The 23703-nt window shown below is 37.1% G+C and overlaps 1 protein-coding gene across 2 annotated transcripts in view; it reads left to right on the plus strand.

Annotated features, from left to right (window-relative positions):
* The first annotated feature begins 2274 nt into the window (after positions 1–2274).
* The window catches only part of LOC141522389 (zinc finger protein DPF3-like), a 547867-nt gene continuing 526438 nt past the window's right edge, over positions 2275–23703 (plus strand). For both annotated transcript variants that reach the window (XR_012478204.1, XM_074235798.1), the window contains exon 1: positions 2275–2620. Coding sequence is in view for 1 of the 2 variants with exons in the window: in XM_074235798.1 (XP_074091899.1) it covers positions 2589–2620 (32 nt within the window). In the remaining variant the exon portion in view is untranslated. The remainder of the gene's footprint in view (positions 2621–23703) is intronic.

Here is a 23703-nt window from a genome sequence, read left to right on the forward strand (position 1 = left end):
TCCCACCAATTTGGAGAAATATGTTATTTTACACATAAGTTAGCCTGTTGATAGAAGTTTCCTTGATCCTTTAAGAAAACACATCTTCATGAATGAAGTGCTAAAATATTAATTGAAAATAGTTCATTGAATTACAAATGTGAGATTATCATGTTAATTAAAAAAATTGAGTTTTCAACTTAATAAATGTGGTTTTAAAATGAACTTGAATGTTTATTGAGCCTTATATCAAACTTTTTTGTGCTTAGCAGATTTGGCCTTCTATTTTCAAATGGACTCATTTCTGCTTAACCTACAAACATTATTTATATATTTATAGTAAACATACATAATGTTTCCTACTTCCTCTCTATTATGAAGTATGATACTTTGTATAAAGTAAACTCTTAGTAAATATCATCTGATTATATAGCTCACTTACTTTTGGTGCTCCCAGTTAAAGTAATTGTTTTTAAACATATCAGATACCTTACATGGTAAAATCACTGGATATTTCAAATGGGACATAAAACTACCTGTAAGAATTGTATTTTTCTCAATAGGAATATTTATTGTTGTTTTTAAATTATGCAACATCTTTTTTTTTTTTTTTTTTGCTAGGCAAAGGGGTTAAGTGGCTTGCCCAAGGCCACACAGTTAGGTAATTATTAAGTGTCTGAGACCGGATTTGAACCCAGGTACTCCTGACTCCAGGGCTGGTGCTTTTATCCACTGCGCCACCTAGCCGCCCCTATGCAACATCTTTTGCAGAGAAAACAGTTTTCAAAATAGAAGACTGATAAAGGAAGAAATTTAAAATATTTTATTGAAAATAAAGGAAAAATTTAATCTTTAACCTGTGATGAAGATAGGATTATGTGCAAAATGATCCCTTAAATAGACTGATTCATATAGTTAAGAAGAAAGAGTTAAAAGTTTCTAGCTATGCCAAACATGCTGCTACAAAACTCTGTGTATCTATAACTTTTACTATGAAAGGCAGAATTCTGTTCAAGTAGTTGAATCTTTTTAACTGACTGGTGGAGAGAGGGAGGGAGGGAGGAAGAGAGAGAGAGAGAGAGAGAGAGAGAGAGAGAGAGACAGAGAGACAGAGAGACAGAGACGGAGAGACAGAGACAGAGACAGAGAAAAAGGAACCAAGGAAAGAGGCATCAAAAACATAAGGTTTTAAATGAAAAGGACACTTAATCCAATTTAAAAAAAAAGAAAGAAATATGTTGTCTCAGTTATTTTGGGAAGTACTTACCAGGTTAAATAGAATTCTTATCAATTCAGTCCTATTGATATATATATATATGCATATATATATATGTTTTAGAATATAATTATATTCTTTGGCAGCTTTCATCTTAGCAGCTTTGGAAGCTTAAAACGATTGAAAAGCCTCTCCCCTTCTCCCCCCCTCCACTCTAGCCTATAATAACTAGAGGCAGACACATTGGATTATTTATTAGCGAATTCTTTTCACCTTCCATCTAAATAGTCATAGGTAAACCCAGAATAGAGCCTTGAGCCACTCCCTGAAAGGGATTCTAGTAACACCCAGTTGGTGTTCCACAACTTCTGCCTCTAAGTTATTCATTTGGTGGAACACCAATTAGGTAACAAATGCATTTTCAAAGCTTTCTTCGGGCTTCCCCCACTTCGAAGCCAAAAAAAAAAAAAAAATCAGAGTACTAGTTTTCCACACGCTGGCTAACAGGAAGAAGCGATCGTTTTAGAAGTTTCTTTGGAGGATTGAGGGACGGATAGAAGATAGAAGAAACGTGTGTGTTTGTGTGTGTGTGTGTGTGTGTGTGTGTGTGTGTGTGTGTGTGTGTGTGTGTAGGGGGTGTGTGTGGGATCACGCAGTTTGGCCACTGTGCATTATGTAACCAAAGCACTGGCTGTAGGAGGGAGGAAGACTGACATTGAGAAATTCCAGGGGGAGGGGAGCTGCGGCCCTGGAGTCGTACAACGCACAGCGCACAGGACTAGCAGTTCCAAGAAATCTAAAGAGGAAGGCGACTAAGATAAAGATTACAAATTAGGATTAAGAATATTAAAAATATTTAGGATACAGTACAGCAGAAAATGTCAGGACACATGTAATTTATGTCTTTGATGAAATAGTTGGCTTTCAATTTTTATTTATTTTTGCACACGAATAAGGGTGCTTTGCCCTTTGAGGGATCAAAAATCAATACTGGCAATACAAAATTATTAATGAGAATGAATGCATGCATCGTTTAAGTATTTTCGTTCATCAGGGCAAAGTCACTAATTTTTTTTTCTTTTTCTTTTTTTGGCAGGAAACCAGCCCAAATACTATAATCTTCTGTCGGTCTTCACATTCTTAGTACCAAAAGAGCTCCTGAATGGTACTGCCGCTTTAAGACCTGCTCTCTTTCCAGCTCTACAAAAGGGAGTGACCTCTGGGCTTTGACAGCTCCCCTAATAACTACCATCGCTCAGGCTCCACCCACTTGGCGACAGTCTTCCCCTATTGGTCAGCGGGCCGGTATCCCGTTCCCTGATTGGCCATCCGCTTCCCCTGAGCAAACCTTTAGAACTCTGAGACAGACAATATTCTGTTACATTGTAGCAAAATGGCGACTGTCATTCACAACCCCCTGAAAGCGTAAGTAAGACTAAAAAATGTACATATTCCGCGTGGTTTCAATATGAAAAAAAGGGCGCCTTTCTCGGTGCGGATCGCAGGCAATGCACAGCGTCTCCAGGCTCCTCCCAGTCTTCTCATTCTCTCTTTTCTTTCAGATTCTTCTTTTATCCCCCCCTCCCAACCCGCAGAAATGTCAGGAGATGCAATTAAGAAGAAGAAAATTGTTACATTTGTGTTCTGCTTAATTGGAGGAAGGAGAGGGAGAAGGGAGCAGCTGGGGGACACTGGCACCGGAGCGCTGTGAAGCTCCGGGGATTGTAAAGAGCTAAGGGACGGGCACGATTCTGAGCTGGAGCCCCACGGGTGGCGAGTTGAGGGACAAGGGGCGGTTGGAATTGGGGTGTCTCTGTGTGTGTGTGTGTGTGTGTGTGTGTGTGTTTGTGTATGTATGTGTAGAAAGGCATGAAGAATGTTTTAAAATGCACTTGAAGAAGTCGAGCGCACCCGTATCCAATGACAGGTTTTTCCTCTCCGGCTTCAGCCAAGCCCGGAGATCTGGACACCGGGTGCCTACGGAGTTTGCAGTGCTTTTCTGATCATACTCGGAGGGTTCTTTCCCTCCCGCCCCCAAATTCGTTTTTCTAGAAACCTTTCGGAGTTTTGAGTGACTTCTTCGGGGGAAACAATCTCTCCTCAGTGATTGCGGGTTCAGGTGGCTGACAGGGCAGCTCCGGGAGCGTTTCCTTAATGATTTTTCATCGGCTGTGTTTGTTTGTGTGTGTGTGTGTGTGTGTGTGTGTGTGTGTGTATGTGTGTGTGTGTGTGTGATGTGTGTTGTGTGTTGTGTGTTGTGTGTGTCAATTTTTGTGTGAGGAGTGCGTGGTTATGTGTTGAACATAGTAAATTCATTACTCCGGTTAACCTGTATTTGATTTCGAGGAAGGAAAGAACTGCTGTTCTCATGATTTTTTTGGGGGGGGGGCGAAGGAAGGTAATAAATAGACAGTGGAGAAGGAGACAAGATTTGTGTTTCCTCGCTCGAATAAGCAGCCTTTACTTTGAGCCAGAGCGAGGGGGCAGGTGCCTCTGGTCTAGATGCTGCCGAAAGACTTTGAGCGAGCGCCCAGATCCGGGACAGAGGGAGGGCTAGGGGAGGGCACGCAGGGGCCAGTCCTCTCTCTTTAGATCGAGTTTCTTCCTTCCTTCCTTGCTTGCTTCTTTCCGTCGCTCTTTCCAGTTCAGGTGCCGCTAAGCTGTCAGATTGTGAAGAGGGTAGAGTCTGGGGGTGTCTTTAGGATATGAGCGTTAGCACAGCCAAAAGAGCATGAGTGGGAGAGGAGAGATGATCCCTCTGAATTCGCAAGACCGAGGAGAACCCCCACACTTTGCTTTACTTCCCCAGGACCTCCTAGTTAAGTCGAGTGGGTGTCGGACTTTCCAGAGATCTGTAGTAGGCAGTGACCTGCATTCTTTCAACTCCTCGTTGCTTGGGCTGCCTCCTTCTTTTCTTGAGTTGGAATTGATTCAAAGCCGAGGGCTTTCCGGGGACCGGGTAGTGGCAGCCGCTGCTACTGCCTCGGTGTCCACCCTTGTAGCACCCCCGCTCCGCTGGACTACAGTAACAACAATTAAGGAGTGCTTGAAGGAGAGGTTTTATTCGAAAAGGGTCTGATTTCACCTCTTATATAGACAAGAACAAGAAACAAGCGGTTAATGAATTTTCAAGCCTTGGAGTAAAATAGATATAGATAGCTAGATAGACATTTTAAAAAAGAGATAGTGAAGAGGACATAAGGAAGCTGGGTTTTAAAGACAGTTGCTCTGGCGTTTCTCCTTCAGGCTCTTGGATAGGTTGCACTTTACCACCACCGGGTTTCACCCAAGAAATAAAATGTTTTATGACAGCATTAATGGGTGTAACTTCTCGTGTCCTCTTTTTCCCTCCCTTTTTTCAGTCATTTCTAACTGCATTCAGCAACTGATTTGCGATCCTCCTATTTCCAGTCCAAATTACATGGAAATAGTAATACCATCCCGTAGAAACTTAAGTTAACATAATCTGTTGGGAAAGATGCGAACTGATGCTACAGGGAAGCTTACATGAATTTCAATCGTCACCCTCTCCCTTCCACTATTTCTTTTGACTGTAGAAGTAATGTATTTGTGAGGGGAGGAGTAAGAAGGTGAAATCCTGGAAGGGGATGACCGAATTTCCCCGCTGTTCAATAGAATTCATTCTGCACCATTATATTTGGACTTTGTATAATTGGGAGCAGTTGCAAAGGTGGTGTCTTTGTAAATTTATAACTGCCTCTACGTGCATACACGAGGGGCGCGCGCATACAGACGCTCACCTTCCCCCCCCACCCCCCGCTTTTCTTGGTGGTAGTTGAGGAGTAATTTATAATTTGCCCCTCCTTTCTAAATCCCAACCCCTTTCCCTAGGGGTGCAAGGAAGAAGAAACAATACCTATAGAAAGCGAAGCTCCTCTGCACTTGATGTCTTTTTAAACTACTAATGTAGTAGAAGAAACAGGGTTGTTACTGGCAGCCTGACACCATCTGCCTCCTCCTCCTCCTCCTTCTTAACTTGTTTAATAAAACATCTTATATATTTCATTTGTTCTTAAAAGTTGCTGATCAAGAAACAATACACACATAGATAAATTATGCATGGGATAAATTAGAACAAAAGCTGTAAGACATATAATGCGGATGGGGATGGTGGGGGAGGAAAGGGGAATGGTGGAGGGAGGAGGGATGGGGAGGGAGAGTGGGATGGGGGAAGAATGATTCCGAGCGCGATGTTTTTATCCTCATGTGTCCTTCCTGACAATGAAACAGAGCCGAACACATTAGCATTTCCTCTGTCTGCGTTTTGATTATCTCCCCCCACCTCTCTTTCTCAAAAAGAATGGGGGGGGGAAACAGACGCCCCCTATGGAAACTGGTCACACAAAGGTTTTGCTCTGAGATTGAGGTGGTGGGAGGTGATGGATAAAGTGATAACTCTGCTAGGAGAAACTAGCTCAGATTTAAAGTAACATCTCTGCTGGACTCTGCCATATATATATATATATATATGTATATATATATATATATATATAATTTTAAAATTGGCTTTGTCCATGTGGGATATGCAATACAAGAGGTACCTGGAATCAAATTGATTGCATATTTTATATCTTTCCTGCCTCCTTTTTGATCTCACAGCTTCCTTTCTTATTACTTCTCATTGCACCCCCTAACCTTCTTCTTTGAAGCTGAGCATCCTAGACTCATTCTGTGTGGTTGTCTTTAACATCTTGGGGATTGCTACTGACAGAAATGGGGGTTGGTAGACTGATCAGATCACAAAAGAGGAAGCAGCAGGCATTCCAACTACTGGACTGCACATCTGTGCAAAATAGAATTTAAAAGCACTGATGAATGTAATAATCTAGGTCTTGTAGTAATCTTGGTCATTTCCACATTATCAGTTATATTGTCTGAGTTTGAAGTATGGATGCAACAGTCAACACATACACAAGCACATTAAGAGCTATGTGGTAAAATTTTTATGATACACAAAATATGAATCAGATGAACATGGTAGAGAAGATAATTCATTACATATTGCATTTTGATTTATAACTATTTGTAAATAGAATCTTAATGCACTTAATACAATTAAGATATTAAAATAAGTTGAAAAATGAATCCAGAAATCCAGGTTGATATTCTTATATTCAGAATGATCACTTCAGTTTCCTTCCCTCCCCCCCCCCAAGTTGTTAAAAAACCTTAACAGGAATAGAAGTTAAATGGGATATCTGAATTCTTTTTTTGCCAGATATTAACATAACCACTATAATATAGTTTGAGAGGCAGGAGTATGTATGGGACTTGGAGTCAAGGAAGACCTGAGTTCAAATTTTGACTGTGATAATGGAACCATGGTGCAGTTAACCCCTTTGAGCTTCAGGCAAATCTCAAACTTTTAGCATTATAGATGGGATGCCATCTGCCCTCCACTAATGAAATGACAGGTTTTTGATATATTATAGAAATTAATCATTCATTACTTTAATATTTCAGTGCCTCAAGGATTTGTGATTTAATTAGTGTGGGTATAATACATCTCCTCCCCTCCTCAACTAATGTAGATCATAATGCCTTAGTAGACAGTTTCATGAGTTGTTACTCAACCCAGATCAATTCCTTGGTGACCAATCTTCTGTTCTCTAGACTTAGCTAAACCAATCATTGGAGGACCCACAGAACCCAATTCTGCACTATTACTCAAAGCCTTTCCAGTTTAGTAGAATCTCTCAGAACTTGTTCTCGGCTGGCATAGCTGTAGAGAACTTAGGGGTCACTTTCATACCATAATTAACCATCAGAATGGAACTATAATAAAGGAAGAATTTGTTATTGAAAAAGTATTTTAGAATGAAGAATACTTTGCCTTAAAGTAGTTATCAATAAAGGGATGTATTAGTAGACTATAGAAAACCTCTACCTATGAACCTCTGCTAAAGATCTGTTTTGATGGTGGTATGTATGTGGCCTTGAAATCTTAAAAGTTATGCCAGTAAATTGCAAACTCTAACAGCTTAGCCTAGCAAGTGGAGAAGTTTGGACTCTATGTAAGAATGGACTATATTCTTGTCACTAGAAAATAACTATAACTAAGTTTAATAATAACTAGCATGTATATAGGTTTGCAAAGTGCTTTGCAAATATTATCACATTATATCTTCATAATAAACCTGGAGGTGAGTCTCCACTTTATAGATGGGGAAACTGAAGCAGACAGTGGTGAAGTGATTTGCCAGGCTCAGACAACTAATGTCTAACTTGTATTTGAACTCAGGTCTTCTAGATCTAGTTCAGGTGCTTAATCCATTATGCACTTTAGTTGCCCATTATCAGAAGGTTGGCTATCAGGTCTACATTCTTTTGAATGCATAAAAGAATATTTATTAAATACTTAAAATATACAAAGCACTCTGGTAAATTCTGGGGATGCAAAAAGAAATCAATAGTCCCTGCTTTCAAAAAGCTTATATTCTAAAGGTGGAAATAGTCTATAGAGGAGTTTTCTCTTGAAAGAGAGATGGAAAGATCTTATAGTTCTTAGGGTGCAAAATCTGCTTTAATGCCATTTCAATGGACATAATTCCTGTGATTATTTGGATAGATATTGAAAAGAATTTGCTAATGAAACTCATTTATTTGACATTACCCAGGTCCTTAGTAGTGAAAACTTTCTTTTTCCTGTCTCTCTGCTTAGTAGGAAGAGGATAGTAGATCTAGAGAGTCAATTGTAAGTTATCTCTCTACAAGGGTTGCTTGTTTGGACAGTGGTTTCAGGGGGTTGACTGTAGGGATCTGGGAGGAAGGGTTCCCAGTTCTTTCCAGAATTCTTAGGTTTTACTGGCCATTGATGACAGAAGATTGGCAGGTGGTGGTGGTAATAGTGGTGGGAGAACAAAGGTTGCTCCCTTCTTTGATGGTTATAGGAGCCAGGCTTGAAGTGAGGCTGGTTGTTTGGGTTGGGGACAGAGCTGACATTCTTAAAGTTCTTGGCCTCAGGATTTTAGGATGATACTACCAGCACATGGAGGAAGGTGGTGATGGTGGTTTGACCCATTTGGCACATATTGCTTCCTCAGGGTAGCTTGCTGCTTCAATTTGGTTGCATTTTCTGCCCATCAACAGCCACAAAACCTCATGAAATTACTAAGGAATGGAACAACTGTGATATACAATAGTGGAAGATGCACCTTTGCTGTTGAAATCACACATTATTGAATTATTGAAGTATAAGATTTAGATAGGAAAACCAGTTACTTCACTGGTATAAGGATCTCTTGGTGAGGAAACTCTCCACTAATTCAGATTGGCACCTTCTCTGCAGTTTATAGCTAGAGTTGTCTAGAACATTGAGAAGTTAAGTGATTTGCTCAGTAACATGACTCCTATGTATCAGAGACAGACTTTGAACATAGTCTTACTGGATGCCTATCTAGTTCTTTGTCCATTATGCATACTGTCCTTATATTGAATAAGTATAACATATATATGTATGTATATATATATGTATATATATATATATATATATATTTTATATACTTATAATTCAGTCTGCCAAGAGGGGTCCTCCTTCCCCAGAGGGATAATAGACAACAATAGCTAGAATGAATGAATGATGAATCCATGAAAACAGCTTCTGACATCAAAGGTATTTTAGCAATTTCTGAATGAATTCTTACATATATATATATATATATCCACACACACATAGGCATATATATATATATATATGTATGTATACATATAGTTGTCTTTTGTATTTATATCAGGATCTTATCCTTTTCCCTTATAGAATAACCATTCCATTGTGACAAAGAAAGACAATAAAGCAAAAAAAAAATCAGATGCAGTGATCCCATCTAAACAATGATATGGGACCTCCACTGAATTTTCCCTTAGTCAAATTTTCCCTTCCTTTTAGTGATACCATTTATGGTGCTGTAATCCTTGTGTTTATGAGTTCTATTAATTTTGCTCTGTATCAATTTCTATACAATTTCCTATGTTTTCCTGTATTCCTCAAATTTCTCATGTTCATCAACATTTAATGAACATTTATATTCATCAATAAAGTTCCATTACATTTATATGCTATAATTTTCTCAGATATTTCCCTATAGTTTACACATGTTTGGTGTTTCCAAAAGATGCCTGCAGATTGCAGCCTTTGAAAAAGTTGCATCTCCCTTTTCTTAATTTTTCTTAAATATAAAACACTGCTGGCTACAAATGTTGCATTGCCATTCTAGAAAGGACTGGTTATTACCATGTTGCTTCTGCACTCACATCACAGCTGTCTGAGACTTGGGTCATCTAAGCAAAGCTGATTAGCACTTATATGCTCATTTTTACAGTTGTGGAAATTGAGGAAGAGAGAGATTAGCTCAAGTCTTTCTAACTTTAGGCTCCGCATTCTATCCCCTGATCTACCTTGCTGTCAGGGTGGGTCTGTATTCCTTTTCCTTGAAATCTAAAATCCATTTTATTCTAGTTTTTTAAAATCTATTTTGGGGAGTCATGTAGGCATTCCAATCTTATCAGTGGGAAAATTGAGGCTGAGGGAAGGAAATTTAATTGGTAAAGGTTAAACAGCAGAGCATTTATATAGTTAAGTCTCCAATGTACATCTTTCCCCATATTCTAAGATGATTTTATTAATATGGACAGGATCTGATTATCAGCACTAGAAATTAAAACTTATTTTTTAATAGTTCCCACTGTCTGCTATATTTTTAATGGACTCCTTTCCATATCTAACTCTGTGTGCTGAAATCCCTTCCTTTTTTCAAGGCCCAATTCAACTTTTATCTTCTTCATAAGATTTTCCCTGACAGCACTGCCCTTTCCCAAAAGAAAGTAATCTCTCCCTCTTCATATTTCTTTTTCCTTTTGTTGTAAAGACTTAAATATGAGTCAAATTCTGATGTGCCCAATGAAAACCTTGGATTAAGATAAAGCAAGTCTTTGTCTGCTGGCTGTGGAAGAGATTTTGCATGTGAGAACATAAGCTAAGAAGAGGATTTTTTGGGAGCAGAAATCAGGATTGAACCTGGTCCATATAAACTCAAGAACTTTGGTTCTGCCTACTTTTATTTTTGCACAATGAGAATGGTACCTTGCACACAGCAAATTTTTAATAAGTAAATGTCACCCTTCCTGCTAGGTGTGAGTCAAGGCATAGTGATAACAACACTGCACTGGGAATTAAACATTGGTTCCTATGTAAACTGTATCACTTAAGTAGCTTTATGACCCTCCAAGTTATTTTCTTTCTTTCTTTCTTTTTTTTTTTTAGGTTTTTTGCAAGGCAAATGGGGTTAAGTGTCTTGCCCAAGGCCACACAGCTAGATAATTATTAAGTGTCTGAGACCGGATTTGAACCCAGGTACCAAGTTCAGTTTTCTTAACTGTGAACTGGGAAATTTGGAGGAGCTGATCTATAAGGTCCTTTCTAGTTTTGAAATTCTAGGATTCTATCACAGTAAAGGGTAAAGAGAAGAGATTCCGATTTTGTATCTCTATCTAGTTCTTTCTACTAAGTCTGTCTTAATAAATTTTGAGCTAAAATTTGCCTGATTTAACCTTATAGGTCACAAAGGAAAATGATTTTTGATCATTTCTAGCAATAGTTTTCATATGTCTTCATTCTACTTCATATATATACATATATATATATATATATATATATATATTTTTTTTTTTTTGCAAGGGTTAAGTGACTTGCCCAAGGTCAGAAAGCTAGGTAATTATTAAATTCTTAGATCAGATTTGAACTCAGGTCCTTTTTTTTTTTTTAGGTTTTTGCAAGGCAAATGGGGTTAAATGGCTTGCCCAAGGCCACACAGCTAGGTCATTATTAAGTGTCTGAGACTGGATTTGAACCCAGGTACTCCTGACTCCAAGGCCAGTGCTCTATCCACTGTGCCACCTAGACACCCTTTAGTCCATCTCTTCTTGCTTACTGCTGAGTCAAAAAATAAAAAAGATTGCCCAGACTTCCTTAACCTCATCAGGATTAGTCTGAAAAATGTTTGTTCAGGACAGCTAGGTGGTTCAGTGTGTAGAGTGGAAAGCTAGATGTAAGGAAGAACTGAATTCAAATCTTACCTTATTAGATGTCCCACAGCCAGTAAATCATTTGGATAAATCATTTCACTTTAACCTTAGTTTTCTCATCTGTAAAATAAGGATAAAAAAATCACACCTTTTTATAGTGTTGGTATGAGGATCAAATTCAATTCTATGGACACATACATATTTAAATATATATGTATGCACACATATACACAAATATAGGTTTCCAAGCACTTTAAAGTTTGCAAAGCATTATATAGATATGCATATATATAAGTATTTATATTCTATATAGTGCTTTACAAAACTTAAAGGGTAAAATAAATGCTAGTAGCAATGTCAGAAATAAAAATTGAAATATTATATTATATTATAAACATAGATACTATATTAAATCAAAATGAGGACCATCTAAAAGGTCCTTGTAGATCACATTAAAAGTATGGGCTATACCTTCAGAACCATTTAAAACATCATAGAGTGGAAAAGATCACTGAATTCACAGTCAGAAATCCTGGATTGAAATTTCACCTCTTCTACTCTTAGTACCTGCGTGACCTTAGGCATTTGCTTTTTTAGCCTCTTTTGGCCTCAGTTTCCTTATCTGTAAGATTAAGGTTTTGAACTAGATGATCTATAAGGTCTATTATAACTCAAAAAGTCTTGTGATCCTAGGCTATATTTGGAATCATGAGTGAAGTTGAAATCCTTTCTGAGTCGCTTATTCACATCAATGAAAAAAATTATCTGGGAACAAGGATGGAATTTGAGGACCAGATCGCTGTTCCTGTCATCATCATAGAGCTTTATTTCACTATTTTTCACTATATTTTATTTTGCTATTTTCCAACTATTATTTTTTATTTCACTATTTTTTCATTATGTTCATTTTACCATGTGAAAAGTAACATCTGTATCTTTGTTTTAAGAATCACTTGAAAACAGAAATATAGTGTAAGCTTTTGACCAAAAAAATCATTACCCTTGAAATATTTTATGGTCTACTTTAAAACATTTTTGATTCAACATTTATTAATGATATTAGATTATTTTATACAGTGCATTATGTTGAGCAGTGGGTTTGTCATGATCCAGCCATGAGTTGTCTCATAATATATGGACATTTCGCAAAGAAAGGAAGAAAGTGGGTTAAGGAAGAAAACTTGTGTGGTCTGAGATTATGAAGAGGATACTTTAAAAACAAAACAAAACATTGAAGTGACTATTAAAAATGCTGCCTTTCAAGTTATAGAGTTTTCATTTCATTGCATGAGTGACAACTTGAGTAAGATTAGGTGTAGTGTTTCTCATCATCAGTTACAAGTGTCTGGTTACTGTCTGTCAAACCCTATGGATGGATGGAGGTAGGCTTCATAAAGCTTTCATTAAAGAAAGGTTTCTGGAGCCTGTTGTATTCATCTAGTTTTACAAAGTATTTAGGATCAGGTGCTAGGTGTATGATGGGAGAACAGGACATACTGGAATGAAAGTAGTTTCTTGGTTGCATGTTTAGTGATGGCAGCAGGTAATGTATTTATGTGGTACCAAGGGAGACAGATTGTGTAGGGGTATGTTTTGATGGAAGGAGGAGCATGGGGATTAGGATCAGCAATCTAATAATGGGGTTCAAATAGCCAACAAAGAGGTCTAGAGAAGAAAACAGAATGTTAACAAGGGACCCATCAATCACTCTTACCTCAGTTTTGATCCTTGGGTAACAATAATCGGAGGGCCATATCTAATCTTTTAAGCATGACTAATGAAATTTACCCCCACCCCAAAAACCCCAAAACCAAAATGCAATCCTCTTTTCTCCTTGAAATCCAGTAAACTGTGATGTTCTCAGGTTGCTCAGAAATAACCATTTATTATTGTTTTGTTGTTATTGTTTTTTTGAGGGTGCACCTTACAAATCTTCCCTATATTATTAACTGCAGTTGGCAGCTGTTGGGGAGGGAGGATAGAGAAGAGTAGTTGCAATCCCAAGGCTTTTTTCAGTAAAAAAAGAAACTTACTGGAATAGCTGCCATAGTTCCCTCTCCACATTCTTTTCCCTTATATCTTTATCACCAGCAACTTTTCCTTGATTGTAAATAGTGGAATAGGAAGAATACTAAACTGATGAGTCATTAGAAGTTTGGGTTCCAGTTCCAGTTCTACCACTTTAGTTTCCTTATCAGTAAATGAGTGTGTGGTCTAGATAACCTCTAAGGATCCTTCCAGATCTCAGATTCTACAGTTCTGTATGGAAAGTGAAATTGTTTTCATACTTAAAGAGGATCAATGACATCATGATTTTGGGGTCCAGGTACAATGTACCTGCTGTAGCTGATCAGTCTAAAGTGAGCTCAGAAAACTCTGCAACAGGTAGGGTACAAATAGTCCATTTGAATATTTGGGGATGGAGCTTTCTTTTGATTTGTTTCCTTTGTGCTACTGCAATTTTGCTTTTGTCATACAGCATAGAGCTTCTTTGATGTGACTATGCCATGTTGGGTGAGCCTCTCCAATACTGATACTGAAGTTCTTCAGAGAGTTTCTTAGTTGCATGTTTGGTGATAGGAGCAGGTTATATATTTATGTCTTTGTATCACTTCTCAACTTCTGTGTGAATACTTACCTTGTTTAAGTTCTCCTTAAAATAGTCTTTCAGGTAACATGTTCAGCATTAGAGCTATGTGGCCAGCCCATATGAGTTGTACTCTCTGCAGTAGAGTTGATTGCTTGGCAGTTCAGCTCCAGAGATTGTCTAGTACCTTCTTTTGCTAGATGATCTTCAGATTCTTCCTGAGACAATTTAAATAGAAGCAGTGCGATTTTCTGGCATGGCATTAGTAGACTGTTCAGGTTTCACAGAATACAACAATAGAGCTATCATAGAGACTCTGTAGAGCTTCAGTTTGGTGTTCAGCCTGTCTTTTCTCTCCCACACTTTCTCTTGGAGTCAAATAGAGCTCCAAACTTGGAGGCAGAAAGATTCATCTTCTTAAGTTAAATTTGACTTCAGACACTTACTAGCTTTTTGACCCTGGACAAGTCACTTAACCTTGTTTGCCTCAGTTTCCTCATCTGTACAATGAACTGGAGAAGGAAATGGCAAGCCGATCCATTATCTTTGTCAAGAAAACCCAAATAGGATCGCAAAGAGCAGGGCATGACTAAACAACAACAACAACAACAATTACAGATAATAGCAGTGTTAAGATGAAGATTTATGACTTCTTAGTTCCATGGAGCTCCTTAAGCAAATCCTGAATTCATTTCATCATTACCAGGCCTTTCTTTAATTTAAAGGACCATAAAATGTTTTTATAACCTCAAGTTTAAGTCACCATTGGGAAAGGGAAGAGTTACAAAATCCCTCTGGAGAATGTAATCTAGTAAAAAAATAGAAGAAAAACCTCCCTCATTGTCATTTGATAATCATGAATTTCCCCAAAGACAGGAGATCCTTTCCTTTAATAGACTTCCCATAGAAAACTGTGATTTATAAAACTTACTATGCTCTGAAAAAATAGTTGTTTAGAAATGAGATTGCATGAATGTAAGACAGTTAAAAATAGTGACTGGTATTTTAGACCAAGTCAGGGCAAAAACCCCACACCATAATGTAGTATTACAAAGTTTAATCAGGTATAACTTTTTTTTTCTGTCAGAATATCCTTGAGGACACCAGGAATTTGTCCTGACATCTCTTCCCCTTTCTTCTGCAATGACAATAGGATCAGGGTGTGAGTGGAGGTATTTAGGGAGCAGTTTGTGTGTAGAGTCATTTGTAAGTCATGTATTCATGTCAGAGATGTATACTTTTATGAGAAGTCTTTTCATCAATAGGAAGAAATGAAAAAAAATTGCTGTTAATTACCCTCTACTGACTTTCCTTTTCTGTTCCATCTTTCCCCAAGCAGAACCAATATAAACCAGGAGAACTGAGAAGATGAGCTAATCAGTTTTTTTCACTCTCTTAGTTAAGTTCATATAGGAAATGAATGGCATCATTGGAGAAAAGGACTTAACTATATTAGAGCTGTTAAAATGAATTTCTATTTTGACGTACTTGAAATGATCCTAGCAAAACTAGAGTCTAATCAGAGATTCTGGAGAATTTCAAAGCCCTCTTGGTTAGTTATCACAAGTTAGTACATACATCTCTTTCATTAACCCAACTAGGAGAGAATAACCCTGGACATTTCCATTGTTCCATTGTCTTGGTTTAAAATAAGCAAGAGTTTGAGCTCATGGGAAGTCCTTTCTTTTCCTCATTTGTCTCACCATCTATCCTGATGAACAGAGAGAACTCATATTCCCTGAAACCAGGTTGCTCAATGGGGGAAGGGTTACTGATTGCTCTGCCCCAGGAAGCTGAGATACAGTGGGTTTTGCAAAGGATTCTCTGAAGGAGTCGATCAGCTTCTCTGGTTCTCTGCTTCGTGAAAGTGATATGGAGAAAGAAGTATGGGTTGCAGGTAGAGTTGTGTACAGTTTTCCTTGCTTGCAAGAAGAGGACTTTGTTTTTGCCAAAGGAGGTCAACAGAAACCAGTTCTTTGAAGAAAGGAAGCTTTTGTCTGTGACTCAACGGGGTAGTAGTCAGATTCCAAATGGATAGAAGCATTCTGGTTGCCAGACTTAGGTGAAGGTTCAGATCCAAGTTCATTGTCAATTAGCCTTGTTCCACTTCCAGAATTTCCAATCCACCAAATCCATAGTATTGACTGAATATCTGGGGAAAAGAGTTTAGGGCATATTTCTGTATGAGGTGCTGGCGGATTTAAGGAAGTAATAGACACATGCCTAGTTCTTTTGGAGTTTATGATCTAAAGGGGGGGATTTTAGTCCATCTATCTCTTCCTTACCAGACATTATCCTTTTCTAAAGTGAAATTGGTGCTTATAAACAAGGAAGAGACTGGAATATATCTCTTCTTTCAGAAGAGTGGTTGGGGTCAGTTCAGGGAATGTGGTTGTAGGGGAAAGGGGAAAGAATCATTGTTGGGGAGGTGGGAATGGAGAGAATATTTTCTCTCTTGCTAATTATTTTCCCTGAGGACTTAGCCAATACAGAACCATCTATTATAGTGGAAGCACTCCATGGTGGTTCTGCCTGTGATGAATGCTAAGTGGAAACAAGCAAGAAAAATTAACAGGCGGCTGCCTCTGTCCAACTAATTAAAATGCATATCCAGATGCATAATTTCCCCCATGTACAACCCCTCTCCCCATCCAAATTCTATGGAGAAGGAAAGCAGTTTTATCCACTAATTCCTTTTCTCTCTAAAAATTTTATTTTTTAAAACCTGAACTCAATGAACACCCCCTCTCCAACATTTACATATACAAAGTAGAGCAGAAAAAGAGAATCACATATGAAATATCAAATCTTTATGTAAAACTTGCTTTGTAAAATTTTTTTTAAAAAGCTCAATATGTTACTTTCAAAGCTGTCCTGTTTGACTGTGTTTCCTTATGAACTTTGTTTTCTTCTGTCCATTTAAAAAATTGCTTCAATGATTCTCCTTTCTTTGTTTGAACAACACTATGACTCTTTTCCCTCTCTTTTCCCCCCACCTTCTCATTGGAAAAAACATAATCCTCATAACAAATAAACATAGCCAAGCACAGTAATTCTACATATTTGACATGTTAAAAATGTTGTTTTAGTTTGTACCTTGAGTCCATCACATCTTTATTGGTAGATGATGGTTAGCACTCTTCATGAGTAGCCTTCTAGAGTTGTGATTGGGCATTGAATTCATCAGAGTTCTTAAATCTTTCAAATTTGTTTTCTTTTACAATGTTATAGTTGTAGAAGTTATTCTCCAGGTTCTGTTCACTTTGTATTGGTTCACATAAGTCTTCTTAGATTTAATTTCTAATGACTTGATAATATTCTATTACATTAACATAATATGATTTGTTTTTCCCTAACTCAGTGATGACCATCCCCTGAATTTCCAAGTTCTTTCCTATAATAAAAAGTGCTGCTTTGAATATTTTTGAACATAAGAGGTGCATTTTCTCATCTTTGAATTTTTTTAAGCCTATTCTATTGCTGGGTCAAAGGGTATATACAAGCTAGTGACCTTTTTGGGGCTTTCTAGATTGATTAGATTTCTAGAATGAATCAATTTAAAATTAATTTAAAAATTTATTATTTATTTTTAAAATTCATTTTCTTGAAAATTGAGTTCTAAATTCTCTTCCTTCCTTTAGCTCTCTCCTGACCATTGAAAAGACAAGGGGCGGCTAGGTGGTGCAGTGAATAGAGCACCGGCCTTGGAGTCAGGAGTACTTGGGTTCAAATTCGACCTCAGACACTTAATAATTACCTAGTCATGTGGCCTTGGGCAAGACACTTAACCCCACTGCCTTGAAAAATCTAAAAAAAAAAAGACAAGCAATATGAAATCAATTACATATGTGAAAGAATACAAGAAATATTCCCGAATGAACTATAACACAAAAAGCAAGAAAAATGAAGAAAATAAAAAGTATATTTCAATTTCACTCAAAGTTCATCAGTTTTCTCTCCAAAGGGAGATAGCATTTTTCATCATAAGTCCTTTGAAATTGTCTTGGATTATTGAATCGATTAGAGTAGCTAAGTCTTTCCCAGTTGATTATCATTACAAGATTGCTGTTACAGTGTACAAGTTCTCTTTATTTTGCTCTTCTCATTTAAGTCACAAGTTTTTCTGAAACCATCCCCTTCATCATTTCTTAAAGCACAATGGTGTTCATCACATTTATATACCACAGTTGTCATTTATTCCTCAATTAATGGACAACCCCTCAATTTCCAATTCTCTGTCAATACAAGAAAAGCTGCTATACATATTTTTTTTTTTGTACAAATAGGTTCTTTCCCCTTTTTTTTGATCTCTTTGGAATACAGATCTAGTAGCAGTAGTATTGATGGGTCCCTAAGGGTATATATAGTTTTATAGTCCTTTGGACACAGCTCCAAATTTTTCTTCAGAATGGTTGGACTAGTTCACAACTCCAACAGAAATACAATTTTTCCATATCCCTATTTACTCTTGTCATTTACTTTTCCTATTATGTTAGCCAGTTTGATAGGTATGAGATAATAATACAGAGTTGTTTTGATGTGTTTTTCTCTAATCAGTTATGATTTAGAGCATTTTCCCATACAATTATAGTGAAGTTTGAGTTCTTCTATTCTGAAAACTTTCTGTTCATATACTTTGACCACTTATCAATTAGGGAATAGTTCTTATTCTTGATATTACTTCATTATCTATGATAGCTTTTTAGCAAAATGTACTTTCCCTGATTATCTTTTTTAAAATATTAAATTAATTAAAAAGTTTTCCTTTTGATTTGTCTGAGATTATGATTACTACCCCTACCTTTTTTGACCCCAGCTGAAGCATGATAGATTTTATTCCATTCTCTTATTTTAACTCAATGAGTATTTTTCTGTTTCAAGTGTGTTTCTTATAAGCAACGTATTTTTGGGTTCTCATTTCTTTTTTTTTTTTAAGTTTTTGCAAGGCAAACGGGGTTAAGTGGCTTGTCCAAGGCCACACAGCTAGGTAATTATTAAGTGTCTGAGACTGGCTTTGAACCCAGGTACTCCTGACTCCAGGGCCAGTGCTTTATCCACTGAGCCACCTAGCCGCCCCTTGGGTTCTCATTTCTAATTCATTCTTCTAACTACTTCCATTTTATGGGTGGATTAATCTCATTTACAGTTACAGTTTTGATTACTCTCTGTGTATTTCCCTTCACCTTATTCCCTTCTATTTATCTTCTCTCTTTTTACCTTATCCCTCCTCAAAAGTTTGTTTTCTTCTGAGAACTTAATTTACCCTCCTTTCATCACCCTCCCTTTTTCTTATCCCTTTCCCTTTCTATTTACTTGTTGAGTGAGATATATTTCAATATCCAACTGAGTGTGTATAAGTATTCTTCCCTTTTTAAATCAATACTAGTGAAGGTGAGATTCAGGCATTACCTGCCCCTCTGCCTGCTCTCACCATTTCCCCCTTTTCTATAAAAGTTCTTTTTTGAGTTTTCATGAAAGATAATTTCCCTCATTTTTCTCTCCCTTCCCTATGCATCCCTCTTTCTAATTTTTCATTTCTCTTCATTTTTTTTTGAGATTGTCCCAACACAACTGACTCACACTTATCCCACTCTCTGATAATGTTAACATTCCTAGAAGTTACATATATAATTTTCCCCTATAGGAAAGCTAACAATTTAACCTTTAAAATTTTTTCCCATTATATAAATATTTTATTTGTTTTCCAATTACATTAAATGGTAGTTTCTACTAATCATTTTTTTGGCAAGGTTTTGAGTTTTAGAATTTTTTTCTCCTTCCCTCCCTTCCCTCCCCCTCCCCCCACAGAAGACAATCTGATATAGTCTTTGCATTTGCATCCAAGATGTGCATAGTTCAAAGTTGAATGTGTTGTGAGAGAAGAAATAGATCCAAAAGGAAGAAAACATTAGAGATAACAAATTTATATAATACATAAGACAACTTTTAAAAATTGAAGATACTAAGCTTTAGTCTTTAAACTACAAAGTTCCTTTTCTAGATTCAGATGGTATTCTCCATTACAGATTCCCTAAAATTGTCCCTGATTATTGAACTGTTGGGGTGAGCAATTCCATCAAGGTTGATCATCACTCCATGTTGTTCAAATAATTTAACCTTATTATGAGTTCTCTTTCATTTTTACTTTTTTATGTTTCTTTCTCTTGAGTCTAGTATTTGAATGACACATTTTTTATTCAGCTCTAGTCTTTTCATCAAGAATACTTGAAAGCCTTCCATTTAATTAAATATTTAATTAAACATCAATTTTGTCCCCTGAATAACTATATTCAGTTCAGCTGAGTAGGTTATTCTTGGTGGCAATCTTATCTCCTTTACCTTCTAGAATATCATATTCTAAGCCCTCTACTCCAACATGGAAGCTGCTAAATCTCTTATGATCATGATTGTGATTCCACAATATCTGAATGGTTTCTTTCTTGCTGCTTGTAATATTTTCTCTTTGCCCTTGGAGTTCTGGAATTTGGCTATAATATTTCTGTGAATTTTCATTTTGGGATCTCTTGGAGATGGTAAATGTTAATTCTTTTGTTTTTCTATTTTATTCTCTGGTTCTAGAATATTAGGGAAGTTTTCCTTGATAATTTCTTCAAATATAATGCCTAGATTCTTTTTTTTTTCATTGTGACTTTCAGGTAGTCCAGTAATTCTTAAATTTTTTCTGCTGATCTATTTTCTAGGTTATTTTCTTTTTAGATGAGACATTTAACATTCTTTTGACTTTGTTTTATTGTTCCTTGATATCTCATGGAGTCATTCGTTTTCGCTTGCCAAAATCTAATTTCTAAGAAATTATTTTCTTCAGTGGGATATTGTTTCTTTTACTATTTGACCACTTTTGTTTTTTAAGTATTTATTTCATGCAGTGAATTTTTATACCTGCTTTATCATTTGACCAATTCTGTTTATAAGGTGTTTTATACATATATATGTATATATATATATATATATATATATATATATATATATATATATGTTTGTGCACCTGCCCTTTTTTTACCAAGCTATTGATTCTCTTTTCATAATTTTCTTATATCACTCTCATCATTTTCTACAATTTTGCCTCAAATACTCTTATCTTTTTCTTTAAACCTCTAAGGAATTCTTGTATCTAATTTGCATTTTCCTTTGAGACTTTGCTTGAAGCTCTTTTCACATTGTTGTCTTCTAAATTTGTCTTTTTCTTACTTAACACCATAGTGATCAGGATCTTTTTGTTGATGATGTTTGCTTATTTTCCTAGTTTATTTCTTGACGTTGAACTTTATGTTAAAGTTGGGCTCTGATCACCAGGGATACTGTCCCAAGCTTTAGGATTTTTTTGTGCTGCTATTTTAAAGGCTAATTCTGCAAAGTTTTGATGCTTCCAAGGTGGTGTTATCCTGGGAGAAGTGTTTGCTTTCCTGGTCTATGCTCTAGAATTTCTTGGTAATGTTTGAAAGTCTTCTATTTCATTAAATATCAATTTTATCCCTTGAAGGATTATATTTAGTGTAGCTGGGTAGGTTATTCTTGGTTGCAATTCTATCTCTTTGCCATATAGATTATTATATTCTAAACCTTCCACTCTTTAACATGGAAACTGATAAATCTTTTTGTGATTATGATGGTGATTCCACAATATTTGAATGGTTTCTTTCTTCCTGCTTGCAATATTTTCTCCTTGCCTTAGCAGCTCCCTATCCCTTGTAGCTGTAAATGCTAATGTTCTTTTTGGCCCTGGAACTGTGCTCAGGTCCTTTGATCTCTTGCAGCCACAAATGCTAGTGCTACTTTCTGTCCTGGACCTTTGCTCCTTTGTGACCTACCACAAGTATTCCTTTCTATCCTGAAACTGTGACCTGGAAGTGTGTGTGGGCCCTAGCTTCCCAATAATCTCTTTCTGACCAGTTGTCCAATTCCCTTATCATCTTAGGTTTGAGGCTCCTGAAGTTGTTACTTGCTGTTCTTGCAGCCACCTCCAATGCCCACTGTTGGTATTGCCACAGTGTGTGCTCTGAGGTCATCTCACCTTAGTGTCACACACCTTTCCCGTTGACCCTCTAAGTTGTCTTAGTCTTTAAAAAAATCTCGCTTTTACCTTTTTTTGTCTGTGTTGCTCCAGAATTTTATTTGACACAATATCTAAAAGTGTTTGGAGTGGAATGTTGGGAGAGTTTGGCCAGTTGCTGCCTCTACCTTACCATCTTGGCTCTGTCCATTCCCTTAATTCATTTTCACTGTTATTCCCTTAGAGATTAACTGGCACCAATTCTTGAAACCTTCCCTTAAAAATTACTATGCTTTGATTTCAGATTTTTCAGATTCAGACTATTTTTTAAAAAACAAGTACATGTCAATACCTCCCCCCCCTTTTCTTTGACGGGAGAAAAGAAAGGAAGCACCTCCATCTTAGTTCTGGCTGCTGATTTCCCTGTATTCCTCTGGTTTGTAATATTTAGTTGGAGACTTTGGGTTTTTTGACACCCTTTTCTCACATTCCTCTCTCCCATGGTTTCAACCCCAAACCAACCCACACTTAGTCCTCAGTAGAGCATTTTCAGAAGGCTGAATTTATCTTTAAAACACTGGTTCAGAAGGCATGCATTTCAGCGTATTAGAGATAGTTTTTTTATTTCTGATAGTTTTATTTCTAAGTAGAAACAAACAATTCCTCCTCCTCATTTTCATCATTTACCTACCCAATTGATTCTTCCACAGAATAACTTTATCCCACAGACATTAAATATTTAAAAAAACATGAAACTAGTCAATGTGTCCAATTCAACTTCACTGATGCCTCATTTTTTCCCCCTTTTCCTTTCCTCTTCGTTCCCCTGAAGCCCATTGCTGCCCTCTGTAGCAACAGACCTAGCTGTTGATTTATCAGGGCAGGCTGGCTCAGCAGTGCATGGAGATGGCTTTTAATTAACTCTCTTCATTCTTCCCAATCTTCAGGGAGCAGAAGCCCTTTAATGATTTTAATATTTTATCTGGATTTATAACCGCCTTATTTGTTGTTCTCCTTTTTGCATTTATTCTTCTGGAGTCACTTTGAGATTGAAATATTTATCTCCCCCTTCTTTCTGGAGATTGAAGAAAGGGGTTCATAGCTTTCAAACAAGGTGACCATGTCTCCCAATTTTTAATAGTCAGCTTTGGTAAACGGGTCCCTGGAGTTGCATTTTAGTTTGAATTTGAGTTCTGTTCTTCCTGAGGGAAATTTAGTGTCAGATTGATAGTTGACTGAATGAGTTTCTGGACTTTTCATTTTAAAAAAAAGGTACCTGAATTTTTAATAAGGGAGGATGGTTTTCTGCCTCATTTATGCCTCCTCCATTTGGGGAGGTATTTCATGGTTCTGAGAACTGGAAATCCAGGCTTCTGTTAATAGGGTGTGATTTCTAACTTTAAATATGGGTGCATTGTCTGTCTTTTGAGTTGAATTTTTCTTTCCCGGCCCTGCCCTACCTCCCACAGTGCAACAGTGCTTCAGGACAATGGTTGGGGAGCAGCCCTGAGAGTGGTAGTGTTTTGTTTTTTTGTTCCCTGAAGGGGCCTCTTCTGGTCACCTTGCACTTCTCTTGACTGTGGCCAGAAGCTTCTCATCACTGCTTGAAAGTATAGCTAGAGGTACAGGTCTGTAATGGGATTTGAGAAGACACTAATTCCTCTCTCTACCTGAGGCTGTCTTTCACTTCACAACTGCACCTCATAGTCGAACTTCATTTGGAAACAGGGAAAATTCCTTCTGTCTAGCACAAGGCCCTCAGGACCTTTTTGCTTGCTCTCCCCTCCCCCCACAGACCTTTGACTGCTCATCCATCTGTTCCAAGGTCTGTTCCCTCTCTCGACAGTTCCAGAAAAGCCTGGAAGACAG

Source organism: Macrotis lagotis, chromosome 4 (genome assembly GCF_037893015.1).
Source record: "Macrotis lagotis isolate mMagLag1 chromosome 4, bilby.v1.9.chrom.fasta, whole genome shotgun sequence".
NCBI lineage: Eukaryota > Metazoa > Chordata > Mammalia > Peramelemorphia > Peramelidae > Macrotis > Macrotis lagotis.